The sequence below is a fragment of the Balaenoptera borealis genome, assembly GCF_965194805.1.
Source record: "Balaenoptera borealis genome assembly, chromosome: 18".
Classification (NCBI taxonomy): domain Eukaryota; kingdom Metazoa; phylum Chordata; class Mammalia; order Artiodactyla; family Balaenopteridae; genus Balaenoptera; species Balaenoptera borealis.
In genome coordinates, this window is record NC_138877.1 from 16,151,990 (window position 1) to 16,177,994 (window position 26,005).

At 45.8% G+C, this 26,005-nt stretch overlaps 1 protein-coding gene across 1 annotated transcript in view; it reads right to left on the reverse strand.

Moving 5' to 3' along the window:
* The window catches only part of LOC309615647 (uncharacterized protein), a 234,112-nt gene that overhangs the window by 182,145 nt on the left and 25,962 nt on the right, over positions 1-26,005 (reverse strand). Inside the window, exon 2 of the mRNA XM_082365704.1 lies at positions 2,981-3,076. Within this exon, the coding sequence (XP_082221830.1) occupies positions 2,981-3,076 (96 nt within the window). The remainder of the gene's footprint in view (positions 1-2,980; positions 3,077-26,005) is intronic.

A 26,005-nucleotide genomic window follows, 5' to 3' on the forward strand; every position in this document is an offset into this window, starting at 1 on the left:
AAGAATGTATCCTACTTTACTTAACCATTCTCCCACTGATAAAAATTAGGTTGCTTCCAAGTAATCGTCATGAAAATACACTCTACCAAGCCAGTCATTTAATCCTCACAACAAGCCTGAAGAGTAGTTACTATAAACCCCATTTAAGAATGAGGAGGAGGGGCTTCCCTGGTGGCACAGTGGTTGAGAATCCGCCTGCCAACGCAGGGGACACGGGTTCGAGCCCTGGTCTGGGAATATCCCACATGCCGCGGAGCAACTGGGCCCGTGAGCCACAACTACTGAGCCTGCGCGTCTGGAGCCTGTGCTCCGCAACAAGAGAGACCGCAATAGTGAGAGGCCCGCGCCCCGCGATGAAGAGTGGCCCCCGCTTGCCGCAACTAGAGGAAGCTCTCGCACAGAAACGAAGACCCAACACAGCCAAAAATATAAATAAATAAATAAATAATAATTAACGGTGTTAATTTAAAAAAAAAAAAAAAAAAAGAATGAGGAGGAAACTGGACCTTACCTCAAAGAGTTGGTAAATTGCCATAGGTCATTCTTTCAGGGAGGAATCCACATGAGCCTCAAACACAAAAATCTTCTCATCACAGCCTCTCAAAAATCCTTTCTGGGATGTGGGGCTTGATCAGATTTACCTCCTCCAAGGAGCTGCGAAGAACATGCAACTTGTCCTGTTTCCCTTTGTCTGGGCTTCCATGAAGCCCGGAGCCAAATTAAAGTCTCAATCAAGGCAAATTACTCACAATTAGCATATCCCTAGATTCGTTTTCTTTGGTTCTAATTATCGTTTCTATTTCATTCAACCTTATTGTAATGTTCTTTTTTGCAAGGTTTCTTAATTTTTAAAATAAAGAATCAAGGTGTAATTAATTTGAATTTTAAGAGTGTCAGAATCTCCTAACTGTTCAAGGTACTGAAGAGCCAGGCTCTAATGATACATGGGCACTGCCCCAAGACTTCCGTACTCCAGAACCTTCTGGCACCTGGCCAGTATGTGGTCACTGGTCACACCCACTGCCACCAGAGGACAGAGAAGGAAAAAAAAAAATGCAGATTTCAAATGCGTCCATTTTGTTAGTTAGCAGCAACCCACTCTGCTAGCAACTAACAGAGGTGGAAAATTAACAGGTGGTGTTCCTCCTTACTCCCCAGTGTCAGAGAAAATCCAGGGGTTGATTTTAGTGCCCTATACAGCATCTGGCCCTTGTCAGGTACTTGATAAATGCATAATGATACACAGTTATCTATTTATCAAAAAGAAGTAAATATGATCAACACTCAAAAGGCCACTCTATTTTTAAATTTGGGGGCTTCTGCATTTTCAAAAGCGGTATCAGTTTAAAGATTTCCTCCCACCTCCAATCTCTGGACAGCACCCTTCCTTATGATCACCTGTGTTTGCTCTCACTCAGGGTCCCACCTCCCTCTTCATCATCAAAGAGTAAAGAGCAAGCAATAGATGCTCAGAGACGACCCGCTCGCCGTTTGGTGGATCTGGTAGCTCTGAAGCAGTCACCAAGCCCACAGCCCAAGCTTGCAGAGTTGGTTTTATTAGCAGCACCCATTGCTCTGCATTATCATGACACTTCAGAAGCTTTTTACAGTCTCATAAAGCGGAAAGGGAAAAGACCGATGTCAGCTGGTAGGGAGGCAGATTTATTGTTCAAATTCATATCCATCAAACATGGGACACATTCTTAGCAAGGTACATCAAGTTTATTTCTTCTCCAAAGGGTCTAACTCAGTTGGTGAGAGGGGGAAGGGAACTATTTTGCTCCACGATCATTAACATCAAATCTAAGTTCCTTGCCTCATGCAAAGGGAAGAAAAGACAGTAAGAAGGTGTGAAACGGCACAGAGTTAGAGACCTCTGTTTAAAAGGCCAAGTTGGTCTAAACACCTTGAGGCTTCCTGTCCGCTAGACTGGACTCAGTTGCCTTTTCCCAGCCCCTTTTCTCCCCTAGGAATTGCCTCAATACATGAGGTTTTACGAAAGCCAGTGAAGAAGAAGAGTGAAAAGGAAGAACCATCAGGGGACCCGGTGAGTCAGGAATATATTGCTGAGCTCCACTCCGCATATGCAGCCTCTTCCCAAAGTCAGTGACAGCAGTCAAGGGCATTGAGGGAAATGCAGAGCATTGTGGGTAAGGTCATCTACTCCCCTCTGGACCCTCCCAAAGCTCTTTGGGTTGGAGAACCACTTACTCAGAGAGCGTCCAGCAGCCGTGCAAGTGCAGTTTGGGGGGATGTTGAGGAAACCGAGCCCTAACATTTGTACTTTGTGCCCCCAGGCCTGTGAAGCCCACCCCTCCCCCCCACCACCAACGCCCCCAGTGAAGCCCAAGATCATGAGCCATTCCTCCTCGCAGATACTTGCATTGGACAAGGTGGGGTTTGGGTGCTCACACTGGAGACTTAAAAACTCATGCTTTCCGCAAGCCATTCCATAAAATGCAACCACACTGCACGTAAAGGCAATGAAAAAACAGCACAGAAATATCGCTTACCAAGAGACACTTGCATCTGAGTGGCAGGACCTCAATTCAAAGTCATGGGGTCTGACCCTGATCACTTTAAGAAATGAGACTTTGAGACAGCCACTTAACTTCTATGAATCCACTTCCCTGAGTAAAAGTGAGGTTACAGAAATAACACTTAAGCACTAGGCAAAAAGAGACATATAAAGAGACGCCAGTTAAAGAACAAGGTCATTAGGCCTATCTCTCCACAACACAAGTGCTCTTTCTCATTTCGGTCACACTGTATGAGACATTCGATGCTTAGTAAGTGTCTCCAGGGACTTCCCTGGTGGTCCGGTGGTTAAGACTCCACGCTCCCAATGCAGGGGGCCCAGGTTCAATCCCTGGTCAGGGAACTAGATCCCACATGCCGCAACTAAGACCCGGCGCAGCCAAATAAATAAATAAATAAATAAATAAATAATAAATAAATAAATAAATAAAAGTGTCTCTACCTTTCCATTTAATTGCTCCCACATAGTAGGTGCAGTGCCTGGGACCAGACCACGGGAGCATATCGATGCTGTCCGTAACTTCTGGGTACATGTGACCTTAGGAGGGAAGGAAAACGGAAGATTACTTTTTTGGATGAAAGCCACCTAAAATATGCAAAGTTATGATAAGCCACCCACTCTCCTAAGAGCTCAGCATCCGTAAGAGATACCCTGTGAGCTCAATTAATCTGTTTTCAAGCTCAGTTCCTATTGACATCACATTAATAAGGGGAAAATTCCTCACAAGCACCTTTTCTGTGAGAAAACAAGTGTCACACTGTCCCTCGATCTGGCTGTAAATTCCTGCCGCTTCTGCTTCCCCAATTAAAGACACTTTTCGAGGAAGGACACAATTCTTACAGAGCCACAGAAAATATACATCTGGGCTCAGACTCCTCAACCCTGACTGGGGAGAGGCAGGAGGATGGATGAAAAATACTCTTAATGAGGAGACTCTCAGCCTTTGGTCCAGACAAGCAGGTGCCTAAGGAGGGGAGGTGAACACAGGGGGAGGGATGGGTGCCTCACGGCCAGGTGGGAAAATAGCTGCAACACTCAGGGGCCGCTGGGTTGCCTGGGGACCCAGAACAGACCTTCTGGAAAGGGGATGGGGAAGCAGGGAGCCCCCCCTGGTAGCATCCAGGAGCATTTAGAATCCGCTGATAATCAAAGCGGAGGGGCAGGCTGCTAGCTTGCCCCTGGACAGAGCGGGCGGTCTGGAGCAGTGGGAAAGAAACTCCTTGACACTCGGGCTAAACCTTTTGTTGTGCTTTAATCTCTTCCTCTTAATCCTCAATGAGAAACCATTCTGAAGACTTTTGGATATCTGAGCAAGGTCAGACTGGCGTGTTAGCTAAATTTGCTAACACTGTGCAAATGGATTTGGAGAAGGGAAGTTTCCAGGAGGTGGGAAAACAGGTAGGAGGCTGAGGAAAGGTCTCAGGAAGAGGCGAGTGAGGACCTGAACCAAAGGAGCAGCAGAGACATCGCCAGTGCGCACGGACGCAAAGACCAAGGCCCATCAGTGCTGGCACCTCCCCCCCTAGGCTCTTGGGAACCAGGAGTTAGAGGGAGGCCTCCTGAGAGCTTGTCACAGAATATGCCACTTTCTGTATGTTTTATTCATATGTCATCAGTCATCCTCTAAAAAATTAAAACACGATTCACAACGGTTTTAATGTGGAATTCATACAATTTTAATGAAATCAAGATCCATGTTAATGAAAAGTAGAGAACTTACTACTAATTCCAATGATCACCTCCCTTAATAGGTAAGTATCTTGAAATGAAAAATGGTGGTAGTTTGTAAATAAACCTTTTGAATGAATAGGAATTTATAATAATTATTAATAATATGAATACTAATTAATAGTATTAATTTAATTAAAATTGTTTTGCATATAGGTTAAGCTACAAGGATGTTCATAGTCGTCTTATTACTAATCTCAAAATTTGGAAACAATTTAATTGTCCAAAAAGAATTAGTTGAATAAGTCATCATGTATCCATACGATGAAATACTTTTTAAGAATTAAAAATAATGCCATAGAAATGTATTTATTTAAATGGAAAGACTTTTTCTGTTGTTGGGTGAAAAAAATCAAATTACAAAAGAGCACGCAACATAGGAGCTCACTAGTGCTTAAAAACAAAAGGATGTGCATAGAAAAAAAATCTAGAGGAATATATACCAAAATGTTAACAAGGGTTATAATAAGTGGAGGAGTATGAATAATTTTAATTTTCTTCTTGTTTGCTCCTCGGCATTTTTTAATTGTTGCTTTGTTTCTAAAATGAATGTGTACTACGTGTGTAATAAGAGTTATCTTTTTGAAGATGTGCATGTGGTATTACAAATATGAATGTAAGATTTCAGAAGGCAATGAGCATCAGAATGAAAGGTGCGGCAGGGGACCAGCCCAGTCAGAATCTGAGTTCTAATAGGAATAGAGGAATAGAATACATGTAGCAAATGCCCAAGAGCGAGGCTTTGGATCCCAGCTCAACCATTTGTGATGCTGGTCAAGCTACTTAATCTGTTTTTTGAGTTTCCTCATCTATGAAATGGGCGAAAAATAATCCTCCCTACCTCACTGTGTTAAGAGCTAAATGAGTTAATACAGCATGTATAAAGTTTCTCAGCTTCCAACAAAGTCTGGCAGGTGATAAGCTTTACACGCACTTGCTTATTTAAAAATATTTCCTTTTAACGATGCCTGAGATGAATAGGTGAAAAAATCACGTCATTATCCCACCCCCTTAGGGCTGAGTCAGCTGGGTAGAGAGAAGGCTGGTGATATGTTCCTTTCAAACACCGTTCATCGTCTTAATTTCTTTAAAAAACCAATTCACTTCCTTTCCTCCTCCCCATAAGAGCTCTTTGGGAAGTTTTGCTTTATTGCTAATGGTTTTCTTTATAACTGGATGATCAATTCAACTGAGATAATTGAGCATGAAGCCGGCATCATCTGTGAAGCCATTTATCGGCGAGAAGGAGCCAGAGCGCGCTGGAGCCCACCAGCTGTCATTATCTGAGCGCTCGTTCCTGAAGCCTCAGGCACACCTGAGCCTCAGGTGGCCCGCGTGTTTGCTGAGCACGCAGGCGGCAGAGAGACTGCCGGTCCCCGCCCCGCACCCCCCGACCCCCGTTCCACGGCAGAGAGGCCACGTCGCTGCAGGTGGTCCTTGCAAATCTGAAATGCCGAATTTACTCCACTGTCATGCAGCATCTTGCTGTAACACGGTTTACTGAAAAAAAAAATCAATTTAATTTAAAGCAGATATGATCTGGATCCTATCCAACAGGGTTTCAGTAATGAAGTACCAAAAGCATACATCTTCTTATGAAGCTGAATCCAGCACGGGCTCTGCAATAGTACATTAGTAGAGTTTTGGAATAAGGTTCCCGTTTATTTGCCAGTAGTGTAGGTTGCCTTTGCTTACAAATAACCATATGTGATATGTGTGTGTGAACAAGTGACATGCATTGAATACGATGATGACAGATAGATGATAGATAGGTAGATAGATACTTCTAGGATTTATGTGCCAGGCAATCTTGTAAGCACTTCACAGCTACTACCTCATTTAATTCTCACAACCTATGTAGTATGGGTTCTGTTATTTCCCTACTTTACAGATGAGAGAACCAAGCACAGAGATGTTAAGTAGCTTGCCCGCAGTTACACAGCAAGTCAATGGCAGAGCTGCGATGCTGGGCAGTGGGGCCCACACACCATGCACCTCCTAACCTTTCTGTTACACTGCCTCACACGTGTGTATGTGTGTACACTCGTCGTACACACACATCAGTCAATTGCCTTTTTCAGTTCCTACGCAAATCCAGGGATGCAGGAAGTTCTGCAGCTGGCTGACATCAGCTTTTAAAAGCTCTGAAGCCAAGGTCGCTCTTAATCAGTCATCCAAGCCCAGGTGTCATATCCTCTGCACACCCCTTTTCCTAGGCAGAAGGGAACACAGAGACACTCTCTCCATCCAAGGCTGGTTCTTCCTCTCCTTCTACACAGGCGGAGGTCAATTCATTTGTGTGTGTGTGTGTGTGTGTGTGTGTGTGTGTGTGTGTGTGTGTTTAATTGCTGGACATTCACAAGCACCTAGATGCTGCACCCCACTGCAGTGGTTAATTTTAAGTGTCGACTTGGCCGGGACACAGTGCCCAGATATTTAATCAAACATTAATCTGGGTGTTTCTGTGAGGGTGTTTTGGGATGAGATGTAAATTTAAATTGGTGATCTTTGGGTAAAGCAGATCGTCCTCTATAATCTGGGTGGGCTCCATCCAATCAGTTGAAGGTCTTAGTAGAACACAGGACTGGCCTCCCCTGAGCAAGAGGGAATTCTGCCAGCAGATGGCCTTCGGACTTGAACCGCAGCACCAGCTTTTCCTGGGTGTCGTAGTCCGTTCAGACTGCCATAACAAAATATCACAGACTGGGTGGCTTATAAACAACAGAAATTTATATCTCACAGTTCTGGAGGCTGGAAGTCAGAGATCAGAGTGCCAGCATGGTCAGGTGAGGGCCCTCTTCTGGGCGGCAGACTTCTCACTGTATCCTCACAGGCAGAAGGGGCGAAGGAGGGACCTAGAGCCGCTTTCATAGGCATTCATCTCATCTATGAGGGCTCTGCCCTCACGGCCTCATCACCTCCCAAAGGCCCTGCCTTCTAATACCATCCCATTGGGCAACAGGATTTCTACATATGCATTTCGGGGGGACAAAACATTCAGATGAGAGCACTGGACCAGAGCGCTGGCCCACCCTGCAGATTTTGGACCTGTCAGCCTCCATAATCACATGACCCAAATCAGATGTGCTCAGAGCGTACGCAGTCTCCACCAGCTGTCACTGGGAGTGAGGGGGGCTCTGCTTTGAGGAAGGGGGACTAAATGACCTTTCAACTCTTTACAGAGCTAAAATTTAAGATTTGGTTATTCCAATACATGGTACTTCCCTTAGTACAGATTCCAACCTCAAGGAAAACACTCTTCACCCATGTGACCAAACATAAAAATAGGACAGAATCTGAGGCCCTAGTCCCAGTGTTTAAAGGGACAGGCCCGTGAAGCACCAGGCCTCACACAAGAAGGAAACCAAGTCTGTGACCCAGATCCTGTCACTGGCCTTTTAAACTCTGAATCACAGAAGTCACAAAGGGAGAGGGATGCTTTGCCCTCCCCTACCACATTTTTTTTCCTAAGGGAAAAACAACAATGACCAAAGGAAATCCTTTGTGGGAGACTTCCTACCATTCCAGAGCTACCATTCAAAAAAATTAAAAATGAAAGAAAAGGTCATGAAATTGGGCCACCCCTGCCGGCAAGAGACCCGCACGGAACCTGACGAGGGGGTGATTCTGCTCTTCCTGTCCAAGTTATTTTGCAAGTAGCCATGGTCGTCCCCACTGAGCCGAGCTTCCTAGTGGAGGTCATGTTCACAGCCAGGGTACCCACCTAAATGTCTTCGATTCAAGGGCCAGTCTCCGTGCTAGCTCCCCCACGAAAGGGACCTGTCACCTCTGGGGGTGCTGAGGCTGCGACCGGAGGGCCAGACACACGCTGCTGTGAGAAGGCGCACACACGCGGGCCTGGCGTAACACTGCTTAGCACCACATGCTATACATCAGCGAGAGACTCCCGAAAATCAGCCTTCTACCCAACCACGCTAAGCGGGAGCCTCCTGCCCACGACCTTAAACCCCAAAGCTCCAACCAATTTCCTAAAATGTAACTAATATAGTAGAAAACACCTATGTATGCACGCCTAAGTAATAAAACATCACGTTAGGATGTAAAACGCTTCGAACATTGCTTCATGATCACCAAAAAATTAATACGTTTGTAACAAAGAGTTGCTTGACTGACGTCCTGTGTCTTCTCTCTCAGCTTAGCTACCAAGGCGCTCACCCCCAGTCGACATTCAATACGCCTTGAAAACAATTCTGCCTATGAATTGTATTTAGAATGTAATGCAAGACCACTCCTGCAAATTGTTCTGTTTAAATATTGTATGGCGTTTGGGGGTCCTAAAGACACACGCTTTTTCTATGTAATCATTGACCGAAAAACATCGTATTGAGAGATACATACATTCTATGAAGTTGGGTTTTAATCATTCAAAAGGCGTTCTATTGAGAAAATATTCCCTGGAAAGACATTGTGGAGGATGTAGCTATCATTTGTTTACTTATAGGCATACCTCATTTTATTACGCTTCACAGATATTGCATTTTTTACACATTGAAGGTTTGTGGCCACCCTGTGTGGAGCAAGTTTTCTAGCACCACTTTTCCAACAGCATTATTTTTTAAATTAAGGTATGCACATTGTTTTTTTAGACATAATGCTATTGCACACTTAATAATGTAAACATAACTTTTATATGCACTGGGAAACCAAAACATCCGTGTGACTCACTTTAATGTGATATTCACTTTATTGTGGTGGTCTGGAACCGAACCCACAATATCTCCAAGGTACGCCTGTATTTTATTTATGTATCTGTCTCCTCTCACTGGACTGTAAGCCCTACAAGAGCAGGGATTATTTCTGTTTTGCTGATAAGTCCCCAGTGCCTAGAAAGGACCGGACGTGAGTCCTTTGGAGTCCTGGAAAGGAAGTGTGTGATGCATGTTGGATGAAAAAATCAGCAACAGTCAGGGAGGCTGAAGGGAGATGCATGGATTACTAAAAACCGCATCATCTATGAGGAGAAGCTGTGAACAGAGCACTGGACCAGAAACCAGGAGTCCTGAGCTTGGAGTCCTGTCCTGGCCCCTCAGTTACTCACTGTGTGACCTCAAGCCTCATTTTCCTCTCCAGGAACGAGATTATCTAACCTGCCCCCAGCTCCATCCCTGGGTCCCCATCTGATTCCAATGGGAATAAACCTATCAGGCTCCAAATGGCAGGGGACCAAAAAAAGCAGATAGTCTCTACTAGGAGGAGACAGGTAGCAAAAGAGGAAGCAAGCACAGAATCTGGTTTAGAAGGTGAAGCCTGGCCTCCCTCGGGCACTCCCATCTTGTTGCATCACTTTGTACCTTGTCGTGGTGTTCAAAAACAAAGAAACCATTTCAGAAGTACCTTACAGTGTTCCAGGGACTCAATCCGCATTCCCTTTAACAACATTTCTGCCTGCAGAAAAAGAGGCAGCTGGGCTTCCCAGCAAAGAGGCACGAAGCTGCGGTTTCCCCCCGAGGTGTCACCCGTCCAGCAATGCTGCTTCCGGTAGGTGTGTCCCCAGCCGCTGTTCCCTGCCAGAGGCTTGCAGGCAGTAAGCACAATCTGGAGATCACAGAGATCGGCGAGGACTGTGTGCCCGGCTTCTGGTGCCGGGAAAGAGAGTCCAGCAGGGCGAAGAGAACGAGCCCTCGCCCCGTCCAGGGCAGAGGTGGGCACTGGAGGAGGCTCCCACCACGTGGATGGACAGGTTTCTGACAACCAGCCACCCTTGCGAGGCAGGCGCGCTGACAGCCGGGCAGTGATGCGGACTCAGCAGGCACTGGGCTGACCCCTTTATGGACAACGCTGACTTTGGTTTTCAAATAGCCTTAGGAGGTAGGTCGTATTGTTGCAGATGAAGAGATGGAGACATAGAGAGCTTAAGTGACTTCCTGAAGGTCACACGGACAGGACACGGAAGAGGTAGGACTGAATCCATGTGGTCTGGCCCCAGAGCTCCAGTTCCTTACCATCTCATATCCAAACCGGTTCTGGGCTTGTCCTGACATCGGGCACACCTTCCAGCCCTTACACACCGGAATCCACCCCATCCCTGCCGCAACGTTTCAGCTCTCCTAGGCACTCGGTAATGTTCAAATGTGCTCTTGACTCTTCCATCTTTAAAAGTACTTCCAACCAAAGCCCTCCAAGTTCAGACCAAACTCTCTCTTGCCATCGTGGCCAGAGTTCTACAAAATGTGTGCAACACTATTTTCTCACCTCCTACTCACTGCCTACACCTGAATTATCAGGAAGCTTCTGATCTCACCAAGATCACTAACCTTCCCCTTGTTGCTAAGTAGGCGGTTTTTTAAGTTACTATTTTACTTGATTTGTCAGCCCCTTTTGCACTGTTAACCATGACCTTGTTCTTCTAACCTGCTCTTCCTTTGGGACCATCACTGCCACCTCTCCGGGTTTGCCTCCCAGCTCTCTGGCTGCCCGTCCTAGCTGGCCTTAGGTGCCCCTACAACTCTGCCCATCCCTTAAATGTTGAGGTTTCTCGGGATTCTGTCCCGGACTCTCCCTCTCACCCTGGATACTCTCTGGGCAGGGTTTCACTCTCTCAGGCCTTAGTCTGATATCAGAATGCCAGAGGTTCCCAGATCTTTACCTCTCACCCTGCTCTGCGGTCTGCACTTTAGCCCATATATCCAGCCCCAGTGGTCCCGCCGCACCGCCCGGAGGAAAAAAGCCTCTCTAGGATCCGGCTATGCTGACGTTTCCTGCCTCGTTCCTCCCGCCAAATATCCCAGCCTCTCTGAACTACTGGCTCTTCGTCTTCTGAGCCGCGGCACAGCCATTGTCCCCTCTTCCGGTAGACTCCTTAGCGCCCCCTCCTGGCTCAGTTCCACTCCCCCTTCAGATCTCAATGTGGAAACCACCCTCCTGGAAGCGCGGAGGCATCAGGCCCGGAGGAGTTCCCGCTGTCCAGGATGGCTCCCCGAGCGGAGTACCGATTCCCTTGTACTGCAGTGGCCTGTTTCTTTTCTCTGTATCCTCCCCTAGACATTTACTACTTAATCCCTACGAACAGGGTAGTCGTTGATCTGTGCATTAGAGGCATTCAATAAATATAGGTCAGGTGAATGGAGGACGAATGGACCGATGAACGGGAATGATGGCACCACTTCACCTGATCTCAGGACCGGTTCAAGTCTGAGGAGCCCGCAGCTCCAGGGATTTGCAGCGAGCCGTGCCGGCTGTGACCCACAAGCCCCGTTTCCTAGGGAGTCCTCTTCGTTCACCGCAGACGACATCTGCTCATAAGAACTGACACTTAACCCTGTCTACGGAGTCCCATCTACGCCAACCACCTTGACCGCCAAGACTTCTGCCGCTGGCCTGACCCTATTCTCGTTCTTTCTCTGAGCACGTTATCCTACTGCACCCTCTGGATGCTGCTGCTGCTACTGACCAACACTGGCCACCAGTCATGCACAGGCCGGGCTGGCTCCGTGCCCTGGGCGCCGCGGGTCCGGCTGGCCGCTGCCTGGCATTCTCGGTGCCCAGGGAAGCCTCCCCCCGGAAGCCCCGGCGTGCTGCAGCTCCGGATCCACGCACGCAGCCTCCTACCGCGGGTGCGTGTGCGTGTGCGTGTGTGCACGCACATGCCTGTTCAACCACAACCCCAGCCAGATCCAGCTTCCTCCGACCCAGTGCAGCCGCGTGTGGGGAGGCGGCAGACTTCACCTGCTCCCTTCTGACTCAGCCCGTTCCTGGCCGCGGTTTGCCCAAATGGGCCGCACGGGTGGAAAAACACAAGCCTTTCCACTTACCATCCAGATGTTTCCAGATATTGTCATGTTTGTGGTTAGAAGACATCTGGGTGTCTGCTGGACCCGGAGTCCACTTTTTGCCCAGATGCTTGCTGTCTGTCATATAAAACTCTGACGGGGTCGTCTCTCTTTTCCCCTCAAATCTGCCATTTCGTTCTCTCCACTGACATCCAGAAGGTGAATCCCAGGCGTGACTGTCATTTCAGAGCAAGTGCGGCTGAGTCACCTCCTTGGAGCTTCGCACAGATCACCCCGGGGACGGCGCTCGGCCGCCCAGCGGAAACGCTGTCCTCCCCTCCGTGCTGGCCGCGCCCTTGGCTCTGTCCGTCCTGGACAGGTCGCCTGACCATCACCCCTCGGGTTCCTCCCCTGCAAGATCCCAGTTCCTAGTGCTTCTCTCTGCCGATCCCAGGGAGATGTATGTATTAATGGAAGCTGAAGCCTTTTTTGTTTCCTGAGAGGAAAGTTTCTATAAATACAAAACACTGTTATGATATGACCCTATAATTCACCAACCAACCAATTTTTCCTGCACATCTTTGATTTGCAAATTCGTTCATAATAGGGCTCCTTGCTACAAGTTAATTGAATTCAAATTTACCATATCAAAATAACTCTCAAAACCAATTTATTTCTCAATACCAAACTTATTTATCCATTTATTAATCAAGTTATCAATCGATTCCATAAACGTTTGTTTTGCCTCTACTGTGTGACAGGCTTTGGAGTATATGAGAAGGACGCCAAGAGGAACGAAACTTGAACTTGCCCTCAAATTGCTTACACTCTGTGCTCGTTTGCTAGGGCTGCCACAATAAAATACCACACACTGGGGGGGCCTAAATAACAGAAATTTATTTTTTCACAGTTCCGGAGGCTGGATGTCCAAGATCAAGGTGCTGGCAGGTTTGATTTCTTCAGAGGCCTTGCTGCTCAACTGGCAGACGGCCGTCTCCTTACCCTGTCCTCACGTGGTGTTTGCTCTGTGCACCCACACAAAGACTCACCCTGGTGTCTCTTCCTCTTCTTATAAGGACGCCAGTCAGACTGGATTAGGACTCCACCCTAACAACTTTGTTTTAACTTAATCACCACTTTGAAGACCTTATACGTTACTTCTGAGGTACTGGGGTTTGGGACTTCAACATATGAATTTGGGGAGCAAGACACAGTTCAGCCCATAACACCATCTAATTGGAGAAGTAGAGAAGTTTAAAAGTGATTCCAATTAAGTGTACTAAGGACTATGGTAGAGGATATACTGGGTGATTCTGAAGCATCAAACAGGACACCTAGGCCAGTATGGTTGAGGGAAAGAGCAGTCAAGGAAGGCTTCTGGGAGGAGGAGGTGCCGAGCCATGCCACACGCTTTGGACAATGGAATGTGAGCAGAAGTGACCTGTGTCAATTCCAGGTGGAAGCTCTAAGAGCCTGTATGTGCTTCTCCGTGATCCCTCTTTTCCCTCTGCCACAAGAATTACCACTGTTCACAAGAGTTCCCTTCATCAGCCCAGGTCCCAGAATGAGCAGGACACAGATCGGATGTGCAGCCAACCTACAATGGGCAGAGGGCACGAGTGAGAAATAAGTCTCTGCCATGGTGAACCACTGAATTTGGGAATCACTGATAATTGGATTACTGCCGCATGACCTGGCCCATCGTAACTGATGCAGCCACAGAAGCCAGAGGGAAGAGAGTTCCATGAAGTAACTAGAAATGCACATTGTCAAATGCTGCAGAGCCAGTTCAGGGAAAATCTGAAACCACAGGCAAGGGAGTGGACAGACAGGGGAAGAAGATCCCTGAGGCAGCAAGAGGGAGATGTATTCCAGAGGGAGGGAACTGGCCTAAGACGTGAGGAGAGGCACTTCCTTTCCTTAAGTCTCAGTGGAAGAGCCTGGAAGACAGACTAAGCGTGAGTATAGGTACAATATTAGGAGGCAGGTGGGCAGGAAGCTAAGGTAGCTTGGAACAGGCACTATGAAATCAAAATAAAATTAAGAACTCTATGCTATAATAACTAAAAGGAAGGAGGCATGACTTTTGCCTGGAGCAATAAAGGAAGATAGAAGAGGGGATTTGAGCTCGCCTTGAAGGTCAGATATATTTGTTAAGGTAACACTAGCTACTCTAAGAGACAAATCCCAAAATGTGAGTGGCTTGACCCAATAATAATTTTTTCTAACATGAAAAGTTCAAAATCATGGAGGAGAGGCTCTGCACCACTCAGTCTTTCAGGGACAAGACTGATGAAGACTCTGCCATCTTTGATACCTGATTTGCATCACCGAGTTGTCCTGAGACTTACATGCAGGTTGCAGACAGAGGAAGAGATCGGTGGAAGAGTGAATGCAGCAGGTTTGTATAGGCAAGGTCTGGAACTGGTGTCGAGCAATTACACCCACAACTGACTACAAGGCAGGCTGGGAAATGTATCTGAGCAGACAGCCCAGTCTGCCCAATGGGTAATTATAATGTAATGAGTGAAAAGGGCAGGTTATGAAACATGGATACAGCTTGTGCCTGACGTGGTTAAAAAAAAAAATTAAATGCATATACTGTATTTGCAGGAAAAGAACCCAAAAGTTAAGCCTGGTTTTCTCTGAGAGACTGGATAACAGATGATTTTTTTTCCTCTTTGTAGTTTTCCATACTGGTTACTTAAAATATTCTTAAATGATCATTTGTTGCACTTATAATTAATTAGGACAAATATAATAAAAGTTATAAATAATATCATCCTCTCCTACCTATTTCTCAGGTTATCTATGAGACACATGGTAACACTTTGAGAAAAGGCCACATTATTTGAATGTCCATTATTATTATGATCATAATCAGTCCTGCCTGACTACTTTCTGACACTATTTGAACAGGAAGTTAGAGGCGCACAGAATGAACCGGAAGTGACATGGCCACAGGGGTGGGGCAGGTGATGAAAGAGGATCCAGGCTCCACCTCAGTGCTTCTCAACCTGAGCTGTACTTTAGAATCACCTAGAGCATTTAAAAATAGAAATCAAGTGAATCAGAATTTTCCAAGTACGGGGCCAGGCATCAGCATTTCCCACAAGCGTCTCAGTAAATTCCAATGTACGGCAGGATTGAGAACTTCTCTTTTACGTACAGGAACGCCTGGGCACTTGAAGCCACTGTTTTATTGTTTATTGGGAGAAAGGGACAGGGATGAGGGGACTGGGATATGGTCAAGCCCAAAAAGAGATGCTTTGAGTGCCCAAATGTCCTCGTATGCAATCAGGCCTTTGTCCAATAATGTGTGTTACAATCTCAACTTGACATTTTCCATTGGATGGAGTTGGGAAAGCTAGAGTATGAGGCCAGCCCCCGCCCCAGAAACTGGTCTAGTCCTTTTACAGGAAAATTTCCTAGCCTCTGTGGTACAGATAATGATGACTCACATACTTCTAGAGCAGATTATAGCTATCAATGCAGTTCCCTGGGCATTTCTTCATTGGAGACTTGTAAGCGCTTTTTTTTTTTTAAATTGGTGGCTATTTATTCCAACATTTTCCCACTTAATAGTTTATTGATATACAATAAACTGAACATGTTTAAGTACACTACTTGGTACATTTTGGAACATGTATACTCTGTGAAACCGTCACCACTATCAGGTGCCGAACATAACCATCACCCTCAGGAAATTTCCTCATGCCCCTTCAAAATCACGCATTGTGACCTCACTCCCATCTCCAGGCAACCATGGATCTGCTTTCTGTTACTACTGATTAGTATGCATTTTCTAGAATTTTATATGGACGTATACAGTACTTGTCTGTCTCTTTTCATTCACCGTAATTATTTTGAGATTTGTCCATGTTGTTGCTTACTAGTATTTCATTTTATGGATATAGCACAATTTATTTATTCATTTTCCTATCGTTGTGTCCAGTTTGGGGCTATACAAATAGAGCAGCTGTAAACATTTACATGCAAGTCCGTGTAGGGATATGTGCTTTCAGTTCTTTGGAGTAAATACCTAGCAGTGGAGTAGCTGTATCATATGGTAAATGAATGTTAAACTTTTTAAGAAACTATCAAACTGTTTACTAAAGTGGTCGTACCATTTTACATTCCCACCAGGAGGGTATGAATTTCCAATTCCTCCAACTCCTCAACAATTGGTATGGCCAGTCTTTTAAATTTTATCTACTCTTACAGGTATGTAGTATTATCTCATTATGGTTACCTCCTTAATGACTAATGATGAACTTCAACCATGACCTCACATGAGATAGATAGCTAGATAGGCAGACACATATATATCTCCACAATAAATTATAAACTTAAATACAAAAAAAAATTATGAAACTTCTAGAAAGAAACACAGTTGCAAAACATATTTGCAATCTTAGGTAGGCAAAGATTTCTTAGATAAGTCATAAGAGAAAAACAATATTTACAAAATAAGATACTGAACTTTTTCAAAACTAAAATCTTTTGCTCTTCTAAAGATACTATTAAGAGAATGAAAAGGCAAGCACAGTCTGGCAGAGATTTTTGTAAAGCATATATCTTGTAAAAGACTTGTGTCTAGAGTATATAAAGAATTTTCAAAACTCAATAAAAGAAAACAAACAATCCATTTTTTTAAGTGGGTGAAAGATTTGAACAGTCACTTCACCAGAGAAGAGATATGGATAGCAAATAAAAACCCCTAACTATGCCCAACATCATTGTCCTAGTAATCACTTTGAAGGTAAACCAAGTTAAGTATCATCATCACCATCATCATCATCATCTCACTTTTGCAGATGAGGAAACCGAAACTCAAAGAGATCACATGACTTAAGATGACACAACCAGGAAGTAGAAAGTCTGGACTAGAGCCCTGGCTCCAGCCCAGTGTCTTTCCATGACACATCCAGTAATTCAGAGAGCCAGCAGCGATTCTAGGGCAGCATCCTATGAGAAGAGTCGGGGGTGAGAGGGATTGGGCATACATCATCGGGCACACAGAGACAGCAACACGTAAAGGAGAGCAGGTGAGAAGGCAGGGACGGGAATGTCTGGACAAACCAGGACCAGAACTCGCTGAACCCAAGGAGTACTCAGACGCTAACATGTTGGGACCTTGCCAAGCAGGTGAGTAGTCAAAGCTAGAGAGGATCACGTGTGCCAGAGGCCAATACAAGTTGGGGTTCAACTCCGAGGTAGGGAATCCATGCAGCAGATAAGACTCAGAGCTGCCTGTGATGGGTAGCTGTGCCCGAGAGAGGAGCCTTGAAGCCATACCGGAGAGAGGAGCAGATCACCACGACCAGAACAAAATCAGAGCCAGGCACAAGCCCTGGTACACTGGAGGTGGCAGAGATAAGAAGGAAGATGCCCTGCTTAACCACTGAACACGTCCCGGGGGCCCAGATGGGGCAGGAATTGGAGGGTGTGGGATTGATCTAAGCAGGCCACTCTAGGGAGGTGACATTCGGTTGCTCTTGGAGACTGAGACATAAAAAGTCACTGGTAGGAGTTGTGGGTCAAATGTGATTCATTTTGGGTTCTTTAATTTCAGATCTCAACTTCTGTTTTAATTGTACCTTGATTAAATGGTCTCAAAATGAATAACTGAATTTTTTTTAATATTACTCATCTACATGCCTTTAATCATATCCTTGATCTTACTAATCAGCCATCTCAACACTGTGCCTGATGATGTTGTCTTACAGATATTGTGATAAGTCCAGAGCCAACAAAAGGCCCTACATCAGCGAAAGAAACCGCTCTTTGCCATTCTTCTGCATTGCCGGTCAAGACAGAAATGCAAGGGACGGGTGGGACATGGTGGAGGGGATTTTGAAAATGCAATGCCCCAAATTAAACATACCAGGTGCAGCGCTTATTTTACATTTGCATTGACTTCAATTTCCTTTTATGTGCAGTTAACAGGTCATTCAATCTGGTTTACAGATCCTGTTATTTATTATTAAATACAGGCGACCTTTGAATGGACTTCTTCTCTCAACAATTTACTATGCCTTACACTGATTTTTTTAAATTATTTTAACTTTTAAAAAAAATAAATTTATTTATTTTATTTACTTATTCTTGGCTGCATTGGGTCTTGGTGGCTGTGTGCGGGCTTTCTCTAGTCACGGCGAGCGGGGGCTACTCTTCGTTGCGTTGGGAGGGCTTCTCATTGTGGTGGCTTCTCTTGTTGTGGAGCCTGGGCTCTAGGCACACGGGCTTAGTCATTATGGCTCGCAGGCTCTAGAGCACAGGCTCAGTAGTTGTGGCTCATGGGCTTAGCTGCTCCGCAGCATGTGGGATCTTCCCGGACCAGGGCTCGAACCCGTGTCGCCTGCATTGGCAGGTGGATTCTTAACCACTGCGCCACCAGGGAAGTCCCATAAAATTATTTTAACTTTTAATTCTCAGTTTGAATTTTACCCTACAGACTTTTGACACAACAGATCGAAGGCCAACGATCTCATGGAAATGCAAAGAGCCCCTTAACAGACAGTTACTGTGCGTTGAGTTTCAGAATGTGTCATCGAAGTCATTTGCTTCTTCTGCCAGGAGGCCTCCCAAGCTCAGCCACGCCATCTACACACTCAAGCTCCCCTTCACTGTCCTGCCCCAGCCCTGCCATGTGAGGCCAAGTCACAGTCAGAGGCACATCACAGACTGGAGTGAAAGCCACAAAGGTCTCCAGTGACACTTCAGGACCGTCAGAGTCCAAGCCAGGGTGCCCAGAAGAACGACCATGAGCACAAGGCCAAGACAGCCTTCTGCAAGCGATCAGCAAAGAGCCTCAGGCTTGTGGACTTTGGACCGGGTTGTGAGTGAGGCCAGACACAGCCCTGAGCCAGCACTTCCTTCCCAGCCATCCGTGCCCAGATCCGACCTTGTTTCCTTTGTGATCACCTCAGATTCACTAAAGGAACCATTTTTCTCGGGCAGTGCGTTTCTGAGAAATCAGTAGCTCTGTCTCTTTAGCTTCTAGTAGGGGGTGTCACAAAATACTCCCCTGCCTTTCCCCACCTTCCAGAAAGATATAAGTGCGATTGCAGAACAAGAATGCCTGCAAGAGACATGGTGAATAAAAAAGGTTCCGTTATGTCAGCACTATAACCTAAAAATAGCATTTGTGGTTATCATAGGCTTGGAGCTCTCACGTGAACTTTGGCCTCATTCCCCAAACTCCAGTTAACCAAACATCCTGGAGGTCATCTGCCAATACATTTTCCACAAAGCCATAAAAGTTATAGCCATGGGGAGCTGAATGGGACCTTTGAGATGGTCCATGCCACCCTCTACGTGATCGTCTATCACAGATGAGGAACAGTGATAACAACATAATTTATCGACCTTAGACCATCTCCCAAGAACCACATTAGTGCCTCCTTTAATCCCCCAATGGCCCATCAGAGTTGGAGCTTTATGATCCACATCTAACACATGAGATTTTAAGAGTGGCTAAGCAATGTGTCCAATGTCACAGACTGAGGAAGTAGCGGCACCCGGATCTCCGACTTGGTCCCTTGAGCTCTGAACCACTGCAGTATATTGGCTGCTTCTCCAGCCAAGGAGCCTCCGTGAACTTCCAGAACTCCAGAATCCCAGTGGGACCCTCTTTGGGCTGGAGCTTTCCATTCCCATACACGGCAAACCACATACAATCCTAGAGAACATTGCATCTACCTCCATTCCAAGCCCAACACAACTGCTTCTTTTTTTTTTTTAATTTGTTTTTTTGACATGAACCATTTTTAAAGTCTTTATTGAATTTGTTACAATATTGCTTCTGTTCTATGTTTCAGTTTTTTGGCCCTGAGGCATGTGGGATCTCAGCTCCCTGACCAGGGGTTGAACCCGCACCCCCTGCGTTGGAAGGCGAAGTCTTAACCACTGGGCCTCCAGGGAAGTCTCCAACTGCTAGTTCTTAATGTTTGTGTTAAATCATAAAATGCTAGAGCTGCAGGGGGCTTTTGAGGATGCTTGGCCCCAACCTTTGTTTTAGAAATGAGGACGTAGGACCTGGAGAGGTGAAATGGCTTTCCCAGGATCCCACGGCTAGAAGTCAGAGCAAGGAGTCATGTTTTGGAGTTAAAAGTGGTATGCTGTTTTATTTACTCCATTCCTTTTTTTTTCTGTCTTAAAAATGCAGTTGGACCTGTAACCTGGCATTAGGAACAGATAAGAAAGATCATCATCCTTTCCTGAAAAGATGTCCCTCTCCAGTTGAGATGATTAACCTTTCCAAGGCTTGACTTTTATTCCAGAATTTATGGAACATGTAGCTCAAGGGTATAATGTGACTTAACTGAAAAAGGTCAGTTCCCTCTTCAGGGCCTTCTAGCAATTTTATAATAATGCTGTACATTTATATGGAACATTTTCCACTAAGGGGATGGAAGCATCAAAATTTAGTATCTCTCAGTTATTGTTTGAAACGATGGGTCAGTTGACGGATAGATCCCCCAAGTTCCCAGCACAGGGGAGTATGAGGGAAGTAAGATGCAGACAAAGGAAGTAGAAGATACAGCCCAGCCCCTCGCTGCAAGGGGTTTAGAATCTTTGAGATTTTTCTTCCCCTTTTTTGTCCATAAAAACAAGCAGCCACAGAAAAACTAAGAGCTATCTGCATTCTTTGAGATAATTAATTAAATCTAGAGAAAAAAGAAAGTGAAAAGGGGGCAAATAGGAAAACAATGAGAGTAAAAAAAGAAAGAAGACCATCAGTGAGGCTGGGGAAAAGGCAACAGTGCTGCATCCAGGGAATGTTCTAGCAGAGCAGGGTTATTTACAGATGCAGACAGGGAGGTCCTCCAAGTCAGCAGGCAGAATCCCCAGTACAGACCCAATGGCGAGGAGCCAAGCTCAGGTCTTGCAGGTAGGCAGTGGGAGCCAGAATCTGATACAACAAATGCTCCAGGGACTGGACATCTTCCGGGCTGGGTCTCATGGGCTAAGACCTCACCCCTGGGCCAAGAGGGAGACAGAAGAGTAAGAACATGACGAGCTCTCTGTGGGTGACCAACAAGCACTCAGTCCAAGGAATCAGGACAGAAGTCTGGTCACCAGAACTAGGGTCCCAGGGACTTGCATCTTGGAGGGAGGCCAGAGCACATGGATGAGAATCAGGTCACCAGTTCAGGGCTTCAGGTCACCAGTTCAGGGCTGGACCAGTGGCAAGGCTTGTATGAGGACGATCTGCAGAACGTTGGCTCAGAACTTTCTAAATCCCTTTTGTCCATGGTCAAAACTCATTCTAGAGACCCTGCCAAGGCTGCATGGTCAGAGAACGGGTAGGAGTCCAGGGACCTGAGGTGTGAAGGGAAAACAGATGACAAGACAGGTGTGAGTGGACGGACACAGGAGGATGGAGGTATGTGGTTACTGAGGGTCAAGGCCTATGATGCTGAAAATGACCTTGTCAAATGGAAGCCCATCCAGAACAGAGAACCCCAAGTGCAGCAGGGCTATCCTCTAGGCAAAACAGGAAATGGTTAAAAGAAACTGAGAATGTTTAGGCTAGAAAAGAGAAAACTCAGCCCAAGGGGGAAGCAGGAGATGAATTCAAATATTTAAATGCCACATGAAAGTCTCGATGCATTCTGTGTGTCTAGTCAAACAGAACTGAGCCCAGCGGGTGGCATTCCTAGGGAGCAGTTTTTAATCTCAGTAGAAGGAAGGCATTCATGCAGCCTGCCTCTTCTGGCTCCAGAAGCTCATTCACTTTGTATCCATTCAACAAGCACTGACTGATTAGGGGAACCATACATCCTGGTTTGCCCAATACAGTGCCAGTGGATGCTGTGGTATCAGCTCCCATCTGGTCAGCACCCCCCCTTCCTCTTAAAGAGTCCTGGTTTGCAAAATAGATTATATGACTCCCTCCTCACTGAGCACCTGCTGTATGCCAGGGATTGGACTGAATACTGAGGACACAATTAAACACAGTCCCTGGCTTTGTCAAGCTCATAGTCTAGCCAGAAAAGGAGATACTGAAAGAACAAATTAGAATCTAACATGGTGAGGGCTGTGTAAATAAAAAGAGCTGGGGATGGAGACATTAATTTCAATATCAGGGATGAAAAGGAGTTCAGTGCCACCTTCTTCATTCACTCATTTAATAAATAATTTGCTGATCAAGTGCTGTGTGCCAGGCTCTATACAGGTACCACGGATATAACACTGAACAAAACAGAACTCCTCCCTCCCTCCCTCATAAAAATCGTACGGCAAATGAACCAAACTTACAAAAGTCTCTTTCGTTTTTGAAAAACCTACTTGGTGGATAGACTTTTTTTACATATTTTTCGCCAAACCATGCCTTCAGAAATGTCCCATCATTAGTCCTAAATCTGGCCACTGAAGTCCAATAAAATCAAATCCCTTTCCTATACAGAAGTCTTTCAAATGCAGCTAATACATTTTCCTTAAGTTTTCTATTTTCCAGGCTAAATATTCCCAGCTCTTTCATTCAGTTTTCCTACAATCCAGACACCAGACTTTTCACCATCCTGGCCACTTTGTCATTCTTGAATGTTCATGTCCCTCTAAAAGGAGGCCCAGGACAATCTCCAAGTTAAGGGATGCCCTGGCAGGCACACAGAGACTGGGACCTCTGTTTCTCCATCCTCTTCCTCTCGGCCAGCCCCCCTCCCACGTTGCTGGTCATGCCGACTTGCAGTCAAATAAAAGTCCTGGGTCTTTTCACAAGAATTGCTGCTAAGCCAGTATTTGTGTTGATTTCTTTATAATTTGTGTTCCCACAACACTATTACTAATAGTAATATACTACTAGTTCCTACATTATTTCATCTTATTAGCTTATGATTCCATAGAGTTATAGAATGTTCACGCTCAGAGACATGCAGATCTTTGAGTCCACTCCCTACATTTTACAGATGCAGTTACTGAGGTACAAAGAGGTCATAGGATAGTCTTAAATCGCAAATCACTACATGTCAGCCCGTCAAGATACAGACACCATCCCCCTCTGGGGACATATCGTGGCATCTGTAACTATTTCCTCTCCCTTTCACCCTGAATGCTACAAGAAGAGAGGACCTGCCCTCTAGAAAATAGCTCTACTTCCAGGATCTTCCAATTTTCAACCCATTCTCCATACTTAGCACTAACGTTATGTTTTTGAAACATGTAACTACCCTTGTTAACATCCTATAAAAGTTCCCCGCTGTATAGAGGCCCAGCCTCTGTAGCATGCCTTAGAAAACTCTGCTTTACCTCTCTGGCCTGTTGTTTCATTATTTCTTCCCTGATGCTCTAACTCTTTTCAATTTGAATGAGTGTCCTTTCCAGATACGCCACATCTGGCCAATACCCCCTGAACTTCTATCTGCAGCTCCCTCTTTTTGGAACGCTTTTCCCCACTTGGCAAATTCTTAGTTCCCACTTTCAGACTTGCCTTCATGATGAAGTCTTCCCCAAATCCTACCAATGACACCACCCCTCACCCCCACTCCCACCAGCCCAGGACAGTGAGACAATTTCTCCTTTCATTGCATTTCCTGTAACACCCCGTATATGTGGCATTTGTGCCCAGGTGATGGTTTTACTATCTCCTCTACAGAATGACTCCCTTGAGGACGCTATTATATCTGCCATCTAAAACATATTCAACACCAATTCATTTCATTTGTTCAACAAATATTAACTGAACCTATTTGATGCTAGGCTCTGGCCCAGGGAGTGATCCATGAGGTCTTGCCTTTACGCACTTTACAGAGGATAGAAGTTCCCTAAAAACAAGTGAGAACAATGTAGTACAAGGAATGTTATAACACAGGGAGTAAGTACCACGAGCTCTGGGCACATATAGGAGGGGACGTAGTCTAGATTAGGGGTCATGGAGTGCCTCTCTAGAGAAGTCACATTCAAGCCAAGACCCAACCATTATCCAAGTGGAGAGCGAGATTGAGACCAATTTATCAAGCTTGTCTCACCTCTAAATGGCACTTTCTGCCATTTCTTTAAAGCCGTTACTGAGGACAGGAACAAGGATGGAGGTCTGTGAATCTGTGGAATCTAGAGACCTTCCACTAATCAGTATTACAGAGGATATGACAAGAGGTGATACTCAAAGTATTTAACAGCAGGTAGAACATGGGCATCGGCCAGTCAGCATGGGCACCGGCCACAGGCAATCAGGGTACCTACCCCTAGGTATGCAGGCTACACGCCAGCCTGGGGCAGAAAAATCCAAACTGCCATGAATCTTTCTACCTGGAAGAAGGCACCGAAGTGGCTCTGATCCACCTCCTTTTGTAGATGGCTTTATTCTGCATATGGTGACACCAGGCACACAAGTAGGTCTAGACAGTTGGTCTAGAAAATATCGTACATGTACGTACTAAATGTACGTACTGCGGATCTGGCCGTGCAGCCACCGTCTCCTGGACAGCTATCTCCTGAGTCAGCTAAAACGGCTGCCTGCTGTTTTCACATATCCTTTCCCATTTAATGCTCCTTTAATACCCAGAACGAGTTCAAAAGTGCCCAGTGTCTGCCTTTCTTGCTTGGGGCTTTCTTTGCCCGCCTCCCAGTGGACTGAGGAATTCTAAACATGTGTCTGTGGTGAGGCCACGGGTGTGTCAGGCCACACTCTTATTGGGGTCTGCATCCCGAGAGAGACGAGAGGGAAACTCCACCTGAGAGGTCTGCCATGAAAACAAGGGAGAAGGAAGAAGATCTTACTCTCCTTCCACTAATATCACCCCAGCCCCTTTCTTTGTAGTCTGTCAACTTTATAAGACCTTCGACATGTAACACATAAATAGTATTAAACATAAAAAATAATCACTCAAGTTTTCAGCGACTTTACAGAAGTAAAGAACATGTTTTGGGTTCATAGTAAAGCTCCCTTCCAAGGCGTAGAGTCTCCTGCATTTATCACAGGACAGAAGGAATGCTTTACATAACTCTGTCTTTTTCCTTTTCTATCTATTCATTCCAGGAATGTTTATGAAGTGCCTATTCCACATCATATACTTTCTTCACCTCGGAAAGTAAAATGGTGGTCCCTAAATTTTGAAGGATCTTGAATCAACATGTATTACGGGAAAATAATGAGTTCTTTGCATCACCTTTTATAAATTTGGGGAAAATTCAACTATTTATTACTTTGTATTGCCTATGGTACTGCTCAGTATTTCTGACCCTGGTTCATTTGTTAGAGGGGTTTTTCTCAGCTCTTGCAGGAAGTTGTGGCCGATCTGAGATTCAGAAGAGTCCTTTCTCGACCTCCCTTCTTAGACTGATCCCCAGATCAGTCTTAGGGCTGATGACCCTTAGGCCTTGTGAGCTGAAGCGAGTAAAGAATTATGGATTATGTCACAGTCTTCCTGAGACCGGAGCTCAACTCCCACCCCTGCCTCCTTCTCAGCGTCCCTGGCCAGGTCGGCCTTCCGGACTCCTGGTTTTCATGGTACCCACAGAAGGTTCTGGTTGCTTCCAGCACTAGGCCACTTTGGGGTGTGTTTGGAGTCGGCTCCAAGAGACGACGGATGACCATACCCCTTGATGTCTCCCCAGCATTTTCCTTTGCTCCGTGGCCTCAGACAAGATCCTAGAACTTGGGGACTCTCAGTTTCCTCCTCTAAAAGTTGAAATAATAGGAGCTAGCCCAGAGGGCTGTTGTGAAGATTAAATATTTGCCCTGCGTGGACCCCACCCTCACTCCTCACACCACACCACCCCCAGAGGTCAGGACAGTGGCGGGACGCGGGGGAAGGTGTGCAGTAACGAATGTACCATCTGCCCAGTTCTCTGTTCCAGGAAATCTGGTCACATTACCCCACAGACTCATCCCAAACACTGTTAGTCACTTGCCCCAGCCAAACGGGGCGGACCGAGCACTCAGTCTCTGCCCCGCTTGGCTTTGCCAGATGGGTGACTAATGTCACCAAAGTAGCTCGTGAGGCTGCCGACAGGCTACTTGTCCCAGCGCCCCAGGTAGGGCCCCAATATACACTGCAGG